General features: G+C 38.4%; 2 protein-coding genes across 2 annotated transcripts; one reads left to right on the forward strand and one right to left on the reverse strand.

The window, feature by feature from the left end:
* Window positions 1-6,752: 6,752 nt before the first annotated feature.
* LOC116192814 lies at window positions 6,753-9,342 on the forward strand. Its single transcript, XM_031521466.1, has one exon. It carries the CDS (start codon window positions 7,040-7,042, stop codon window positions 8,978-8,980), a length of 1,941 nt encoding a protein of 646 aa, XP_031377326.1. The 5' UTR covers window positions 6,753-7,039; the 3' UTR covers window positions 8,981-9,342.
* Window positions 9,343-14,703: 5,361 nt separating this feature from the next.
* Window positions 14,704-17,721, reverse strand: LOC116192819 (cytochrome P450 704C1-like). Its single transcript, XM_031521481.1, is given in 7 exon segments — window positions 14,704-14,973; window positions 14,976-15,075; window positions 15,248-15,451; window positions 15,695-16,015; window positions 16,119-16,409; window positions 16,487-16,702; window positions 17,108-17,721. Coding segments are annotated over 7 exon segments (1,680 nt in total). The 5' UTR covers window positions 17,570-17,721; the 3' UTR covers window positions 14,704-14,887.
* Window positions 17,722-18,865: the final 1,144 nt, after the last annotated feature.

An 18,865-nucleotide genomic window follows, 5' to 3' on the forward strand; every position in this document is an offset into this window, starting at 1 on the left:
AACTCTTTACAAAATATCCGAATATCGCATGTTAGGAAATTTCCAATTTTGAAAACATATATAGGATATCATATATCTAGTGTATCTTCCAAAATCCTTTTTGATATCAAATATCAAATTTCTAATCTCATTAGAATAGGATATCAAATATCCAATTTCATAAAATCAAATTTTACGAAAAACATTTTGGTAATTAATTATTTCGAAAATCTTATTTTCGAAAATATCGAAATTTTCCTGTTACGTGACGATTGTCGGTTCTGGACAGTCATGTCCAGTCTCGTGCTTCACGGTCGCGTCCAATCGCGCGTTTAGTCGCGCCCCAATCGCGTTCAGTTGGGCAACCAGTCGCATCCAGTCGCACGCTCAATCGCGCGCCCAGTCGCACCCCAGTCATGTCTAGTCTCGTCCAGTCGCGCAACTAGTCGGGTCTAGTCGCGACCAGTTGCAACTAGCCGCCAAGACACCAGCAATTGCTGTAACCTTTTCGGCCTCCTCCAACGCCCTGTGGCCGTCCAGCAGCTACCTGCTGCGGCTGTTCCTAGCCTGTGAAGGCCATCCAATGGCTGTCCTACAGCCAGGACAATCAATCGAATTGTATTGTTTAGGGCCAGTCATGAGAAACGATTTCTCGTGCTCGATTCAATATCGATTTATCAAACAGTTCAATAAATCACAATCAACTACCAAAATTAGGCACAAAACATGTATCTAATCGAATATAAGGGTGGCTATGATACCACTGTTAGAAAACCGAGCACGTGCACAACGGAAATGTTAAATACGATAAAAATCAATTTTTTTATCACGTGCTTGTTTAATCAAAATCTTCAAGATCACATCTTGACATAAGAATTGCCTTCTAAACGAATAGATAACATCACATATCGAATCCACAAGAAAAAGGTTAGATTTTTATACTAACATTGTCGATTCGCGTCGATCAAACTAACCATCCAAGTGTCTGGTCTCTAGCTCGTCCACACGAGCACGTCTCCACCAAGATTAGACTCCTTTCGACCCGTACATTCCGATCTAGGTCACCGATCTCGAATGGAATCGTCACGGAATGAAATGATCTCTTTAAAGACGTCAAGGACAACACCGAAACGTCGAACCAGAGCCAAGAAGAACTCCGATCAGCCTTGGGATTTGTGTGGCTAAACTGTTGTAATTGCCTCAGCCGAAAACTCCTCTCTTTTTCTCTAATATCGGGTCTTGATGATAAATTGCAATTTTTTTTCAGGGTTAACCGGAAGATCATATCTACATATATCTTTACCCTAGAGACTTTATTGCAATTATTAATTAATTCACATTAATTAATAGATCACAAATAAATCCTTACATTTTAAGTCATCCAATGACTTACACTTGTAGTAAGAAAGAAAGATCAAACAAATCATTGACGCAGGTTTCAACTAATAGACAATTTATTTACATAAACTTTCCAAATAAGAAAACTATCGTATTTTCTTAATTAGATTTATCCTTGATATTGAACTCGACTTTAGGATGTGCTAGCACCCTTGCAACCACATTGCAAGCCTCGTTCGATAATTAATTCATAATTAACTTCCTTAATTAAAATTAATTCTTTTCTCAGTTTAGACACGCTCAATTTGTGTGACTAACTGGATTCATCATCAAATGGCAATGAGATTGTAGTATTAACTTATTTGACACTACCAGAAACTCTTTCTGTAACCAAAAGCATAATTCACAAAATGCCTTTAGTTCCCAAAGTTCACGAGTGACACCTAGCAACATATCGTGACAATCCAAATTATGACGAATGTATAATTAAAATATTCCGATGAACCTCTGATCGTATATGCCATGCACTGAATCCCTTCACTACAAAATCCTGATCTAGCCAAAGTTACGGTAAATGCCAAACTCTATAGCCGATCTTATGGACTCTCTGATTTCATTCTTAGATCTGTAGTACTTGAACAGAAACTCCTTTCTATTCAAGTCTATCTACCCCGGCCGAGGATTTTTCCATCCATGACAAACAAACTTCCATAAGACCTTTTCCCTGTCTACTCAGGTTAGTGAATCTCATCTTGATCGGACACCTACCTTCAAGTATAACTAACTAGAACCACTATCTACCGAATACTCATGCTAAGCACAAATACATTAGCAGTAGCAAATCATAATAACCTATACATGAGATAGCGTTTCATCTCAAGTCTAAGGACTATATGCACTAATACAATTCAAATAGCATTAATTGACATTAGTAAATTACCGTATGAATATTATCTGCACGCCACGTTCGATTACTTATCATATAAGCATCCACATGTATGTCATGATAACAGTTATTAAATAGCATGAGACTCATTACTCCATCTTCATTAGTATCCGCATACTAATCATGGATACAGACAAAGGTGACGATATATCCGGAGAAATAATGTCCAGTTAAGTCTCCTACGATCGTGAACAGTTTAAAGATATTCTTACAGAATTATTTCGTCACTCATATTCTTAACTCTTTAAGAATGAAGCATTCAAAATATCTTAAGGACTTTATTCTAATAAACATAGACAATATACGAATAATAGAATAAACTTTATTGCCATAATAGGAATTATCCAAATACATAAATCAGGCTCTAGGGCATATCACTAACATCTATGTCACATTTCTCAAAAGTTTCTATTATGTAGTGATGTTTATAATTGGACGGCATTGTCAAAAGTAACTACAAAAGATGGACAAAAAATCTTACTAGTAAAAGACGGTGACCTTGCTAGAAAATAAATAAAATAATCTAGGGCAAATTATCCTATATATCTCATGATTTGACCTTTTGTTCAAATCTATCATATGCTTTAAAAGTGTCAAAAATATCTCGTGATTTACTCTCTTTTTTTAAATCTATCATGCCGTTATATTTTATGTTAATGAAACGTAAGTAAGTTCCAAATCTATCCAATGATTTTAATTTTTTTCTAAAATCTATCATATGGTTTTAATTTTTTTCTCAAATCTATTCCGTGGTTTTAATTTTTTTTCTAAAATCTATCATATGGTTTTAATTTTTTCTCAAATTTATACCGAGTAAAAGGGCCATAGGGGCAAAACCGTTAAATGTTGACGGAAGATATAACAACGGGATAGATTTGAAAAAAAATGTAAATCATGAGATATTTTTTACTCTTTTAAAAGCATATGATAGATTTGAACAAAAGGTGAAATTATGGGATACATGGGGTAAATAATGATATCTTTCATATTATTTTGACTGAAGAGAATTTTGTTACTTAATTTTTTTATATATTAATACAACAATGTGTGGACAAGCTAGCCTGTAATAAATGTTTCATTATCTTGATAATGCCTATACATGAAAATAATCATTGGAAAATATGGCAAATTGAGGAGTTTGCTCGATAACAGATCAATAGACAGTAGAAGTGCGAGTAACAATGATATGGGATTTCAGAAACACAGATGCAGATGAAATAAGCTAGCAAAGAGCACATCATTCTCCACAAGAGTATAAGATTCTAAACTACAAGCGTTATATTTATATTCTTAATTAAAATACATGTCTTTTGATTTCATTATTTAATTTAATAAAAGAATTAAACCACGACCATATCCAAAAAATATTGATATGTTAATTTCAACATCTTCTAAAGGAAGGAAAAATTCACATCATCAAATATTTTGGAGTAAATGAATCTAAGAAGACATATAAACTAGTTTTCAACAATAAGATAATCTCAAATCTATTACAGTATCGATTGAAAAGCTGAGATTTGAATTCGATTTCACAAATTTGAATTCGTGCATTCTCCTTACTGAAAGACAAATGTGATGTTGATACTCTATTAACAAGTAATATTGCAACTATAATATGATTAGATTATATGAATATTGTATTTAAAATAATGTGTCAACTCAATGACATATAGATGTCGCTGTTAGTTTTATCATCATTCGGTTCGATCATGGATTTTGACACTACGTATAGAACAAAAAGGAAAAAATGAACAAGTTGATTGACAATGTTAACTTTCCAAAAATAAAATTTGAAGTTTCTTTTTTTCGAAGGATAAATTTGAAGTACCTTTTCTTTTGGTGAATTGAAAACGAGGTAAAAGTCCAAAAAAAATGAAAATGGAAATCACGAAACACAGAGCCAAGGCATGGAGACCGCAGTGATATCGCTAAACAATAGCACTTCTAGGCCAGATGGAGAGGAGTACCTAAAGGCAACCGAGGAGAAGCTCTCGCCAACCAGTCAGCATAAAAATTCTCTTCTTGATATGTGTGGATCACCTTAATTAACATGTAACAATGACTTTTCATATCAAGTCATACTTAAGGTGACCTAAGGAAGTGCCTCGTAAAAGATGTAACTAACTCTCTGCTCAATCAATGTTTAACCAACTTAATTTCGAAAATTCATATTTTTGTTTATCTTAACTATTTAAATCATGTAATAATTGAAAATTTACGCACCAAGTAGGAGTCACAACTAGCTCAATTTTCAGTTGTGCAAAGATAATTCAAACAAAAACTTCAAAACTATTGTATATGAGAAACACGATAACAAGGCAACTCGTTTTTCTCACTCGCTACAAATTTATTTTTAAAAATAAAGAATTTAAAATTTTTATGTTACGTTTGGTTTTATAGTAAAATTTTAAAATCAGATTTTGATTTTGAAAAAGAGTGGTATAAATGGGGTCCACCCTTTGACTTTGTATGAGTTATGTTGTTTTGTTGTGGAAAAAAGTGATATAAATGGGGTCCACTCTTTGACTTTGTATGAGTTATTTTGTTTTGTAGTGGGTAGAGCTAAGTTAGAATTGTGATTCTAAAATAGTATTATGAAACCAAACAAGGCATCATTGGGACTATCCCTTGCAAGAGGATGATGGAGAAATAATTATGCTAACACCAGTAACAAACGTCATCAACAATTCAAGTAAAAATAAATGAGTTCTCTTACATGGTCAAACGGGATCTAACAATCACCGTAAAATCAATATCATAAATAATAAGTACTTACAAGATAAGTTTTATTCTGATACAAGCTCTTTTTTATTCAAAAAAAGATAACTTATGCATATAAAAACAAATATATCAAATCCCTATTACTCTTGAATATCACTACTCTTTGGGAATGTACAAGAAACAGAGAAATGTATGTAAGTTAAGAAATATCCTCTAAGATCTATCGTAAGTTCCTCCTAAAAGAAGAGAAAAGCCGTGAAAGAACAATTACAAAATTATATACCTTTCAATTGGAACGGACCCATATATGCTTGGGGTAAACTTCCCACTTGAATTGAATTTTTTTTTAACCGAGCAAAAAAATATTTTTTGTACTGAAAAAGATGAAATAACAGAGTACACCACCTACAGAAGTTTGGCCATAATAGTAAAAAAAGAGGGCCGATACTAAACTCTCGTTAGATGAAGACGTTTAGCCCGGTAACAAATCGCATGAGGGGGTGCTACCACATCCCTTGAACACAAAACCACACTAAGTATGTATTTATTTTAACTTAATCAAATAAGTACTTGTAAATTAGTTACAAAGTTAGTTATAAGAAAAAATAAACAGGAGAAAGATGAATATATGAGAGATGAATGTTTCAATTACTTAATCATTACGTCAAAATTCACTTAATGAGTAATGAATATTTATATTCTTTAAATAAATTCAATTTAAATAATTATTTAATAATTAGTTATTTATATTAACTAATAATTATTAAAATTATATTAATTAATAAATATAAGAAAAATTAATAAGTTTAAATTAAGAGTGATCAAATTATTTATACTATAACTCTTCCTGAAGTAGAAAGCGTTCCTTTTGTTCCTGAATAGCTTCTTTCAAAAGAGTTTCTGCTTCCTCGGTAAATGTTTTAGTAGAAGATGTGATTTTTTGAAACATTACATTATTTCATGAATGATGACACGCTATCTCTATGAATGTATGAAAGAATAAAAAGATCTTTTTTTTTTGTTCTTTTTCTTCTTTCTTAAAAAAAGATTTTAAAAAAAGAATTATTTCGTTCCTGATAGTCATCTTTTTTAATCTGTGAATAGGAGCATACTCTGGATCGAAATCGTGAGGAGTACTGCTTGATCATTTCTACCAACTTAAAGCCCCAATTAATATTCTTTTTATATTATGAAAAATATCCAAAAGTCATTTTTTATATATTGGTGCTATTTATCCCCTCATAAAACATCTCCTCATCTTTAACATTGTTTCACTCTTCCTATATATTTCTTTTCCTAATTAATTAAATATTTGATATTTAAGTACTTAATTTATTAAATACAATCCGTAAAGATAAGAAGACATAGGGAAAGGTAAACTTTTATCCGACTCGGTATTATAATCAGTACTCTCATGTGAAGAGCGCCCCATAGTGTGGATATATGGTAAGTACAATAATTAATTTTTATTTTCAACTTTTTCAAAGTTTACTCAAGAAAAATAGGGAACAAAGAGAGGAGGCCATAGATTAGAAAAAAAAAAACACACATACACGATCCAACTAGCTGATATAAATCTCAAAAGAAGTAACAATATTTAATAATTAAATTGTTTTTTATGGAAAAAAAAAAAGAAAAGAAAAGGAAGGTTGGGGAAGATGGGATAGAAAGCAGACACTGGACGTCTACCCCCACCAAAAAACCAAAAACAAGAAAATAGATAATATACAGATAGAGAGGCATTTTTATTAAAACAATAGAGAAAGAAATTGAAAAAAAAAAAAAAAAAAAGAAAGAAACTCAGCTGCTCGAGAGAGAGAGAGAGAGAGAGAGAGACCCATGTCAGACCAACTGACGAAGAGCTGCTTCTACTTCTGCTTCAGCTGCTTCTTCTACTTCTGCCTCTGCCTCTGCTTCTGCTTCGAGAGGACAAAGCAACGACTCTGTCTCCGTCGTCGTCTTCGTTGTCGTCGTCTCCTCTGATTCATCTCCATCTCCCCCAACTCTACCCTTCTCTCTCTCTCTCTCTCTCTCTCTCTCTCCTGTCTTCTTGCCATGAACCCCAACAAAGTCGAACAGGACATTTTCCACCTCAACCACCACCATCCCCACCCCCACCACCACCACTCCCTGGCTGTCCCTCAGCCTGATCCGCCGGAGCCCGAGCCTGACCCATCGTTTCTCCTCCCGGAAATTGTCCTCTTTCGCTCCTCCGACTCAGACTCCCCCTCCCACTCCTCCGACAACGACGCCGATGCCGACTCCACCACCCCCCATCCCCACCTCCCCCCTAACCCTAACCCTACGCCCAACGACCCTCACCCCAAGAACCCCGACCGGCCCTCCTACATCAGCCCGGAGCCCCACATCTCCTCCCAATTCTATACCTTCAACGCCGAGTCCCATTCCCTCATGATCCGCTGCCTCCTCGAGCACCGCCTCGCCACCCCCTCGGAGATCCGCGCTGCCACCCCCCGGGCCGTCCTCCAGTCCTGGCGCTCCGTCTGGAAGGACCGCAACGAGGACACCGCCTACCTGACCGCCTGGAAGCGCATCCAGGACAAGCTCTCAGCCCGCGTCGACCCCACCTCCGGCAACAAGTTCCTCTGCTTCAAGAACAACTCCAACCAGTTCGTCTCCCACATCAACCAGTGGCAGGACATCGTCATGAGCTTCCATGGGGACGCCGATTTGAAGCACCTTGGGCTCAAGGAGACCATCGATAGGGTTAAGCAGATGTGGACCGTCGGTGCCAAATTTTACGGTATTCCCGAGAGCTTCATTAGGGTTTGTGTCGCTGCCTGCCCCATTTGTAATTCCTCGTCCTCCGGGTCCGCCATTAGGAGCAAGCGGCGACGGTTTGAGTACACTGAGTCCTTTGATGTGCCGGCCAAGGAGGTCCCCTCTAAATTGCAGCAATTGGCGAAGAAACACAAGGTCGTGCTCTGTATCAGGCAGAAGTACATTAGGTATAAGCCCTTTATGGCTGAAGTGAAGGACTATGCTTGTCATCGGGCAGGTGAACCTGCTGCTGCAAAGAGGTCGAGAATTCTGAAGAGGGAGCCCTATGTTTCGAAGAGGTGCGGGTGCGGGTTTCGTATCCGGGCTATTGTGCCTATTGCGAATTACAATGAAAAGGATAAGACTTTTGTTTATCAGGAGGAAGGCATGGCTGTTTTCAAGCTGTACGCCGTGCATTCTGGTCATGAGCCGGGTCCATTGGATGGGAATGCAAGGATTATGCACAGGGTTGTGGGCCATAAAAACGGGCTCTTGATGGATCAGGATACAGTGTATGGAGTGAGCGAGGAAATGGAGAATGAAGGGTTTGGATTGATGGGCAAGGACGATGGAGATATGCAGCTTACTGTTCTACAGCAAGTACAGGAATTAAGAACTGAGATAGGTTTACTAGAGGGGAAAATCGGGAAACTGCCAAGGGAGATACTGAGTTCGCTGTCTCAAGAACTATTTGAGGTTGTCAACAGAGTGAGGAGATTAGGGGAGGAGAGCTCGAAGTCAGTTGGGTTACTTTCGGATAAAAATCATTCAGATGATGTGCTCATGTGCGAGAATGATTTAGCCCATTGGAGTAATCATCATTCCGAGCAGATGTATGGAGATGGGAAGGAAGCAGAGTTGATTGAGGATGATGAGGACAGCTTTGGGCGGTCCCTAGGGGACGTTGTCCCTTGGGAGCCGATGAGGGCAGAGTGCCGAAGTCAAAAGGATCTCATGGCTGAGCCTTGTAAGCCCGAGAAGTGGTTGAAATGCGGGGATTTTGATGAGAAGATCATTCTCGACTGTGAGGACACTAAGCTAACCAAGCCCCTGAGACATGATGAGGGCATAGTTGGAGATGAACAGGAGAGCCTTGTAGGTATACAGGTCGAGAGTTTCTATCAGGACAACCCTAAGTGGTACGATTCTCCTTGCGGGCTGGACTCAGGTACTGACTGTGGGGATAGTGAATTCAGGCATAATCTGTCAGTCTAACTTAGGTTTAAGGTTATTATTTTTGTGCCTACTCATCAATTCTATCAAAAGTTAGACATGGGGTTTGTATATGTATACGAAAACATTGGGGTGTCTTACATGCATTTTTAGGTGGTGATTTGATGCGTCTTGGCTCTGTAAAAATTAGCTGATTGGGCCTCTCTGAGTCAGTACTTGCACATACCTTTTGTAATTATATCTTAACCCTGTTGTGTTACAGTCTCCTAGCCTGTTTGTTCTGTAGTAGATTAGGTAACTTGTATCTCTGCCATCTTGTTGTCCACAAATCTTGTACTTATCTCATGCCCAGTAATCTTAGAGATTTTTTCCCTTTATATGAACCTTATGATGATGCTGATCTACTTGTGTTCTTCCATTTTGATTATCAGCCTGTTCTTTATCCTTAATCAAATTTGGGTACAAAATGGAATGGTTATCGCATTCTTGCAGGCTTATGTTGTGCACGCGTATTGTATAACAGACTGCTGCTGGTCATTGTTCATCCAATTATTTAAGATAGTTAATGCCAGATAAGTGAAAATTTGACAGACGACTTTGTAAAATGGTTGGGTCATGTATGAACCTTCTTTTGAAGAGCTTGATTCCCAGCTGAGCCTAGAAATGGTTTTGGAACTTACTTTGGACACATACAGCATCTTGCTTGATGGCAGGCGAATCTCTTTATTATGCTTCAATTGCTGTATCGCATATTCTCGTGTTAGCTGTGTTTTCCAACTGTCCTAATTTGTAACTTATGATAATTTTTCTCTTATTATTAATTATTATTATTATTATTATCATCATCATCATCATTATTATTATTATTATTGCATATCTATTTTCGCTTCTTGCCAGTCGGTACTGGATAATATTCACGTCTTAAATGTGAGAACTGCTTTTTCTTTTTAGTGAAACAGCGGAAAAAGAAAGTTGGACCTGCTTCAGCTACTTTGTATATCTGAGCTGACTAAATGATTAGTCTGATTGTCTCTTGGTTCGAATGTGCCCTCAGGGGACAAGTTTTTATTCAAATACTTAACATCTTACGCAGAAAAATCTTTCAAATATACCGCTTTTATCAGTTTCACTGGGCCAGTTATTGGTCAGAAAAGTTATGCTGTATATGCTCAAACTGCTAGAGAAGATCTTGTTTGCTTTGGCTTGAAGTTGCATAATCCCAATCATTTATGCATCATAGCAAGCTTGCCCTACTATATACATAATGCAGAAGAATATGTCAGTTTATGAGACATGCTTCGTTTTGCTCAGGGGGAAAAAAATGCAAAGCAGATTGGTTTATGAGACATGCCTTGTTTGGTTTGAAATTCTGTCAGTCTAGTCTAGGCTATCTATTAGTGAGAAAGGCCATCTTGGTTACGACGTGGATTGTAATTTTACAGCTGAAGTTTTTCTTGTCAAGAATGGCAGCATTTGTGGACAAGCTTGGACTTGTAAACATTAATTATCTCACTATGGAGATCCGTTAATAGCTCTCATTATGGGGAGCTTCTTCATGAAATAGTATTACAAATGAATACTAGTTTTTCTTGCAGGACAAATCTTTGCACTGAAGAATTAGATGAGGTCATCTATGATTGATTTTGTTAGTCATCTATCTTTGTGGAATGTATGGTTACTGCTAGGCGTGCAGAGAGGTTCAGGGCTTTTTGAGTGTTAAATTGGATATACAATCACTCAAAGGTTTTGTTCAAAAACAAAGAGCTTGTCCTTTAAGCTGCTGGCAGTCAGAGGTTACTTCTCCATCTCATATTTAAGTATATGCTGTGCAAAATCATATGAGGCATTGAGCTAGTTATGATGCCATTCCGATTCAATTGTTTTCTAACTCATTAGGGGGTTATGTTATCGAAGTTATAGGCCATCTCATGTTTATTTACTGAAGTTGTCTCTGCACTTTTCCCTGTATTCTGCTTTTGCTCGTGGTTGTGGTCTTTATCCAGGTTTTGTTGTTAAATGGGTCATTAGGATGTTTTTCATGTCATGCTCTTCACATTTCACTTCGTATGTTGGTCACATGTGCATTGATTCTGTGGTTGATAACAGCCAGGCATAAAAATTGCGTGGAGACTGGAAGAACAGCTGTAGAGATCTTATTGACTCAACTCAACAACTTGTTATCAATAATTGGGAGACCTTATTAATGCTATTAGTCTGCTTATTGTTCTAAAGGAATTATATTTTATAACCAAGTTATTCTCTGTCTTGATCCATTCATGCAGATAGTGCAATTAGGTTCAGTGTGGGCTCTCTCGGTCTCTGACATTATGAGAAGACTTATCAAATTTCATGGCTTGGTTTGATGCTCTCTGCTCATTAGAGATTTAGTGTAGTTTCGTCGAAAAGGAATATTATCTTTGTAGCTTTACAACCGTGCAGCTCATGACTTTTCTTTGAATATCACGGGATATGAAAAACGTCATTTTGTTAATGTATTGCAAGCCTATACAATGGTTATTTAATTGGTGCTCATGTTTCCCCCAGAAACATTTTTGACGTTTCCATTAACTCCGCTGAGTTAAGCCAATTTTTATATCTTTTGTTTGGTATCATATGTGACTAAATTCCTTTCCTAGTTCTTTCTCCAGCAAGGAGCATCGAGACTTTAAATAAATTGAAGTGACGTTCGTGATTCTGTTGAAATAGTTCTACCTCTGTGTTTCCCCTGCTTACAAGTAGTATTCTAGATGAACAGGGACTTCTCATGCCTTCAATTTGCCTGTCTGAATAACTTACACTACGAAATGGAGGTGATTAGTTCCTGAGCTTTTTGCTTGGGTTTTTGTCGTGTGTGCTCATTGCAACTGTAAGAGCTTTTCTTTCTCAATATTCAGAACTTTCTGCATTCTTCAGATGGAGATTCAAAGGGAACTTTATAGCTTATTCTAAAACTTGGGTACTTCTGCTACTACACATACGAAGAACGAGCTCAGGATCATTGTGATGATTGGGTATGGCAGCTGCCTAAGGTCATTATGAAGAATATGCTTGAGAAACGTACTGTTTCTGCCAGCTATTTTCTCCTGTCATATCAAACATGGCAATTGTGTTCATGTTCTGGGCTATCCGCAGTCTCTGTGCTTTGAGCGTCTCAAAGAGCTCATATGATACCCTTGGATGAGCCATTCTGATCCTGTTGTTTTCTATCTCATTAGCATCTCATGTTATCGGAGTTGTTATAGGCCGCCTCATATTTATCTACTAAAGTTGTCTCTGTGCTTCTCCTCGATATTCTGTTTTTGTTGCTCATGGCCATGTTCTTTATCAGTTTATTTAAGTTCTGTTGTCAAGTGGGTCATTAGAATGTTTTTTGATGCTTCAACGAAGAAGAAAAAAATAATGTTTTTATCGTGCCATGCTTCATAGTTCATTCTTTATGTTGGTGACATGTGCATTAGTTCTGTGATTGATGGACCAGAACAATTTATATGTTTGCTTTTGAAAACTTAAGTCACTGCATATGTTCTGCGATTGATGCACTAGAACAATTTATATGTTCGCTTTTGAAAATTCAAGTCACTGCATATACGACAAAATATATTGCTAGTAGTGATTGTTGGAGGAACTATTGAGCGAAGAGACTTCAGCTTGTATGATCTTCTTGAGTTCAAGAAACAGAAAAGCATAAAATTTATGTGAAGACTGGAAGAGCAGCTGTGGATATCTGATCAATTCAATGATTTGTTATCAATTAATGGGTTACCTTGTTATGCTTTTAGTCTGCCTATTTTTCTAAAGGAGTCAATTTTTTACAACCAAAGAATTCGTTGTGTTGACCTGTTTTGTCCTGTACTGGCTCTCGGACATTATGAGAAAACTCATCTGATTTCATTGCTTGGTTTTGACACTTTGTGCTCTCCAGAGACAAAATAGTTTTCTCAAACAAGATCTTTCCTTTGTAGCTTTACAAAATTATGACTGACCTCTTTTTGAATGTCATGGGATTTGAAAACATGATTTTATTGAAGTATTGTAAGCCTATAGTCTGGTCGTTTAATTGGTGCTCGTATTTCCCCAAAAGACTTTTCTGACTTTCCCATTGCCAGATTCCAATAATGTAGGCAGATTTCCATACTTGTTTGATATCATATGAGACTTACCTCCTTTCCATAAGTGACTCTTTCTCTGGCATTGAGCGTGGATGGGGACTTCAATGCACCTCAGGTTGATTCTGTTGAAATAGTTCTACTTCTGTGTTCCCCCTGCTTACAAGTATTTGGATGGACAGTGACGTCTCATGCCTTCAGTTTACCCATGAGAATCACTTCTACTACGACATTGAGGTGATGGTTTCCTGAGCTTTTTGCTTGGATTTATGTCATGTGTGCTCATTGCACCTATAAGAACTTTTCATTCTAAATCACTTTAAACTTGGGGTATTTCTACTATTACACGTAGGAAGTTCATCGTTATCGATGGGGTTATGGCAACTGCTTATGCTCATAATGAAGAATATGGTTGCGAAATACTTTACTATTTCTACCAGCTATGTTCTCCCCCTGTACCAAACATGGCAATTGCGTCCATGTGATGTTCTGTGCTATCTGCATTTGCTGCTCGTTAAACATCTCAAAAAGCTTGTATCATACCCTGAGTCTTATCTTTATTTTAGATATTCAAATTCTGAGCTTCTCCACGTTTGTATCCAAAGTTAGTCTGGGTGATGAGGGCATATTGTTTCCTCCTAGAATGGTTTCAGCAGGTGCAAAGCAAGAAGCTTCTTGGATATTATTAGTAATGCTCACTAAATTGGTGAGAGAATTAATAGGTGCTTCCTTGTGTGCTTAGTTCAAAAGTGGTTCTCAGTGCTATCAAACTAGGACAGACGTACTTGGACCCGGCTCTGCTGAGAAATGAGAATAGCTTCGAGCATGTTTTCTGATAAACCTCTCTGGTATCGTCTATCTGTTTATTCTCTGTCCCGGATGTTTACTTAGGCTTTTTCCTGATCCTGAGAAACGCGGATGCAGTGATTGAGGCTCCAGGTACGTGACTTGGAAACAAATCTGCTTTTCACTTTTGTTTCTCTTTAAGCGGAAAATAATGTGCGAGTTTCTCTTTATCACTTAATACGCCTCTCATCGTCTCGTGGTTTACTTTCAGGTAGTAGTAGCATTATAAAACTGTCTTGAAAGGACTTTGATCTACTTTGAAGGTAGTAGATAGTTATTTCTATTGCCTAGTTGATAAGCCTGTGATGATTGATGTCTACTTGGGATGTAATGCATTTGTCTCCTTCATTGCGCCATAGCTGTTATGTTGCTATTTTCACCTATTGCTGCAGTTTAGATCAGGATGTTAATTTTCGATGTTATGCTCTGGACAATTCTGGTAGATGTTTCGACAACATAATATGCCGGAAGCTGCTTCCCTGATGTTAAAAAAGAAGTTGAATTTGTGGTTTGCCCTGTTAATTGCTTAGGTTGCTGACAAGAGTTGATTGCGATTGGCTGCTAAGGGGTAATCTTCTCTCAGTCATACCAATTCAGAGTGTTTTGTTTCAGTCCAAAGAGGAGCTGTCAGCAGCCGAAGATTGGTAAAAGACTACGTGCTTCGAGCCAGACGAACAGGATTCAGCTGCGCAGGGAGGATCGGGGTGAAACTACTCCAAATTGGAGGAATCGATCGAGGTAATCACAACATGATCCATGACTAGGCGATGATCTTGATGAAGAGTATCCAAGTACAAAATTGCTCTTAAAAACTTTTGAAACATGAACTGCCATGATTGATCTTATACGATATAAAATTGATGTTATGTTATTTCCTAATAATTCTCAAACTGATAACACCTTAACGCACAAGTCAGCACAGGAGTCGAATCGACCGTCTTTTATCTTACAATTTTGGTATTTTTATAAGTTACTTGTAAGTTTATCATTACAGCTTTTAAATCTTAAACCTGGGGAAGACCCTAACAGGAAGGCCTCCATCGATGTGAAGGTTAAGCATCGTCCTGTAATTCACAGTCCTCTCTCATCGGCCAGCTTGAACACGAAGCATCCCACCAACAGCGCCGAGAATATCTTCATTTGCCTGTACGCAAATTCCTTCCCAAGACATATGCGAGGACCCGCCTGTCGATCACAATAACATATAAAAAAGAGTCCACAAGCATTCAAGAACATGTCTTGTAAAGGTTAATCCAGAAAAAGGAGAGTCGGAATGTGAAAATCAGCAGAATGAAACACAAAGATCTATTAATGTTGAATCCGCAAGTCGCAACTGCAGAAGAAGAAAGTTCGCTACCTGAAAGGCTGTGAACTTAAAAGGACTCTCAGGCTGGAATAGTCCGTCCTCATCGAGCCATCTATCAGGTTGAAATTCCTCGGCATCTTCGCCCCATATGAATTTCATCCTGCCCATTGCATAAGCTTGATATGCCACTAAATCCCCTCTTCTCACGCTGAACCCGTCGGTAAGAGTATCATCAGCGAAGCAAATCTTCGCATCCTGCCCGAACAATAATATGTTAATTGGACATGAATCGGTCATTACCAAATCGTTTGAGCGGTCGCAATATCGAGAAAATAGCAAGGTGCGTCATATGTTCACAGAACATAGATTAATTTGAACTGAATTCAATAGGACTTGAATTTCGAGCATCTAAGGTCCAGATAAAGTTCCACCAGAGGTCGAATGAGGTCCACAACAAAACCAAACAAAACCGAGGTACTTGATATCTGCGTTCCTCACCACTGGAACTGCCGGGTAGAGTCGGAGAGTTTCCGTGATGGTTGCGTGGAGATAGTGCATCTTCTCTAAACTTTCGTCATTCAATCTCGAAGTAAAGTCAGCGAAATTCGTGACGTCCCTGAGGTCGACCATTTTCTTCACTTCTTCTGCAACCTTTTCTTGTATATGTGGATACTTACAGAGCATGCCAACAAACCATGAGAGCGTCGCAGCAGTGGTGTCTTTGCCCGCGATAATGAAGCTGAGAATTATGTCCCTTAAGTATGTCTCATCCGTCTCGTTAGCATGAAGAAACCTCGATAGAATGTCTTCTTTCTTCATCTATGTATGTATTCACGAAATATTCAGGCAGTAACCTTGCATTATATAATAGGAAGAGACGGGCAAATATAAATGAAAGCAGAAAGAAAGATCCAAAACTCACAGAAGGGTCATCCTTTGAGTTGTTCATTTGCTCGATCTTGCTTCTGATCAGCTTAGAGACGAAAGTATTGATTATCTTGGTGTTTTTCTTTAACTTCGCCTCCGACCCGATATTCAGAAACTTCTTGATCTTCCAGAAAACATCAACGTATCTCCAAAGGGTCATCGAACTTGCATCATCAAAAGCATTGCCAAATTTTGTGCCCTCTTCACTTGATCCGCACATGCTATCTAGCTCAACTCCAAAAGCCACTTTAAATATTGAATCTAAGGTCGATTTCATGAACAAGTCCTACACAAACAAATACATTACTATCACTCAACTGAAAGAGCAAATTGGAAAATTGACAAAATTCAAGAGTCTGTTACCTGCATATCCACGACTTGGTTATTAACTGCGACTTTGGACAAAATGTTGGCTAGTTTTGCAGCATTTGTTCGGAAGACTGCACTACTGAAGTCTCTCAAGACCTTTGTGGAGAACTCGTAGCTCGATATCTTCCTCTGTTTGCGCCACTTTTCACCATCCACCGTGAAAATTCCATCTCCTAATAGATCACTCAGAAGGCTGTGATTATAACCTCCCTGCACGAACAAATCAGGCTTGTTCTCCTTAATATAATTACAGTTTTACGCAGCTGGGTTGTCGTCCTCCTCCATTCCATGTGTTAGCAAAGCTCGAAATCATCATAAATGATATATAGGCCTGTTACTAAGCATCCAGAGAAGTTGACAAGCAATCCATTCGTGATCGAGTTTCACATGGTATCAGAACTTTGCCCGACTTGCACACCCTAAATTTGTTTCTCCCCCCATTTATAGGATTTCTCATTATCTTCCTTAGAATCTCAGGCAACAGTCAGTTTTCGATTGACCCAAAAAAATCAGACAAAAAACTCAGATACCAAACCGATTGGCCGACCTTCCTTTCCTATAATATGAAGCCGTCAGTAATTCAGATGGATGTTGTATTATATGGAATATGGATACCTTGCCGTAGTTGTCGGAGTTGGTCTTGAGGATGTACTCGACGTTAGCCGGGTCGGAGGTGTAAACCTCGTTCCTGAAGGGACTGAGGAGCCTGTACGTGCGGTGCTTGGCGGCGAGATCGGTCATGTAGTGGTGAAGGCGGTTGAAGTTGACGAGCTGGTTGAACATCGTCCCTGCAACCGGATGGTACTTCTTCTTCTTCTCCTTGCCATTCTTGTTCGACGATTTGGCGGCGAAGAAGACTGTTGACAGCAGTAGCAGGGACAGGGCAGTGAAGCAGAGTATCGGGTCGGAGAAGAAACCAGACATGGCCATTTCTTGAAATAAAGAAGAAGAAAAAAAAGAAGAAGAAGAAGAAGAAGAAGAAGAAGAAGATGATGATGATGATGATGATGATGATGATTTCAGAGGAACTGATTTTGTTGTCATTAAGCTCGTAGGTATCTGGATGAGGTTTGACATGACATAGAAGGGACGGAGGTAGGGGCCCGTGATGCGATGCTCGGCAGGGATCGGATCTCCATTGAATTATTGCGCAGTCGTCGTCTTGTTCTTGCTGAGATCATTGTTATTGCAAGTGGATCGTGTCGTGTGCCCAATGATTGACTTGGGTAATGTAACCTTGGCCTATCTCCCGTACTCTGATATCCATCCAGCATGCGTCGGGGCTTAATTGGAACCGCTGAAATTTAAAATCCTTTATCCAGAGTTTGGTGAGACTGAGGTGAATCAAATAGCGGTTGAAATATCACAATTCAAAGCCGGCTTTGTTGGGTCAGATGCTCCTTCAAGTAAGTAATTTTTTTCGGTTTTAAGCGAGACTCATGAGACTAATACAATAATATAAAGAAGTAGTCTTAGGTACGCAATGTTTAGTTGAAGTGATAGAAGGAGGCGTTGCTTCCCTTGATTGGTTTGGAAGCATTCCAAACACCAGCTCATTCTGTACATGTTCGTTCATGCCTAGCAAGGATCAATCCAATACCGTAAGGGTTTCTGTGACGGACGTGAAATCCGCCTTCGATAACAAATCCCCTTTGTTGACGATGATCCCCTATGATCCAACTACAAGCAAACTTGCAAAAGGGAAAAACTAGGGTTGTGTCCCGATATCCCTCCTCAATATACAAGTGATGATCGAGCTTACGAGAGACAGATGTATGTAAATCACCGAAATTCAATGCGCGTAAACTGTGTATAAGATATATGCACTTGCACGTCATCGTAGTAGGAAATGGATCCGATATTAAATATATCAAATATTGGCAACTGATATTGTCACTGGGGGGTCGGGTTGCGTTGCGCATATCCCTAGTGCTCTTGTGCCTCGAGCTTCATGGGACAACTTTTTTTCTGGACCAGATCTAATATGAAAAGGGTTTCCTATATTTTGGGTTCAAAAATTTGATCCTGACAGTTTTAATAAGCGTATAAGACCATCTCCTCCGAGTATTTTAGGCGCGCCTCTCCCCTCCGGAGAGGTAGTCTTTCTGTAGTGAGACTCAAAACAGCCATTCAACTCATGTCAATATTTTTTTTTCTTTTAGAGATTGACAAAAGAGCTAACAGCTCCTTTTGTCTTGTGGGTTTCGCTGCTCCACTCAAGTGATATACAGCGAACTACATAATTACTTTTCATTTTTTTTTAAAGTGGGGGCTTTTTAACTATGAAAAGAAAAAAGTGTGGGATCCAAACAGAGATTCTGATCAAATGAGAGGGATACCTTAGGCCAACAAGGTAGTCAACCTCATCATACA

This window comes from Punica granatum, chromosome 1, assembly GCF_007655135.1.
Source record: "Punica granatum isolate Tunisia-2019 chromosome 1, ASM765513v2, whole genome shotgun sequence".
Lineage (NCBI taxonomy): Eukaryota > Viridiplantae > Streptophyta > Magnoliopsida > Myrtales > Lythraceae > Punica > Punica granatum.

Coding starts and splice junctions, on each gene's coding strand:
- LOC116192814 (XM_031521466.1), top strand. CDS start 7,040: ATGAACCCCAACAAAGTCGAACAGGACATTTTCCACCTCAACCACCAC.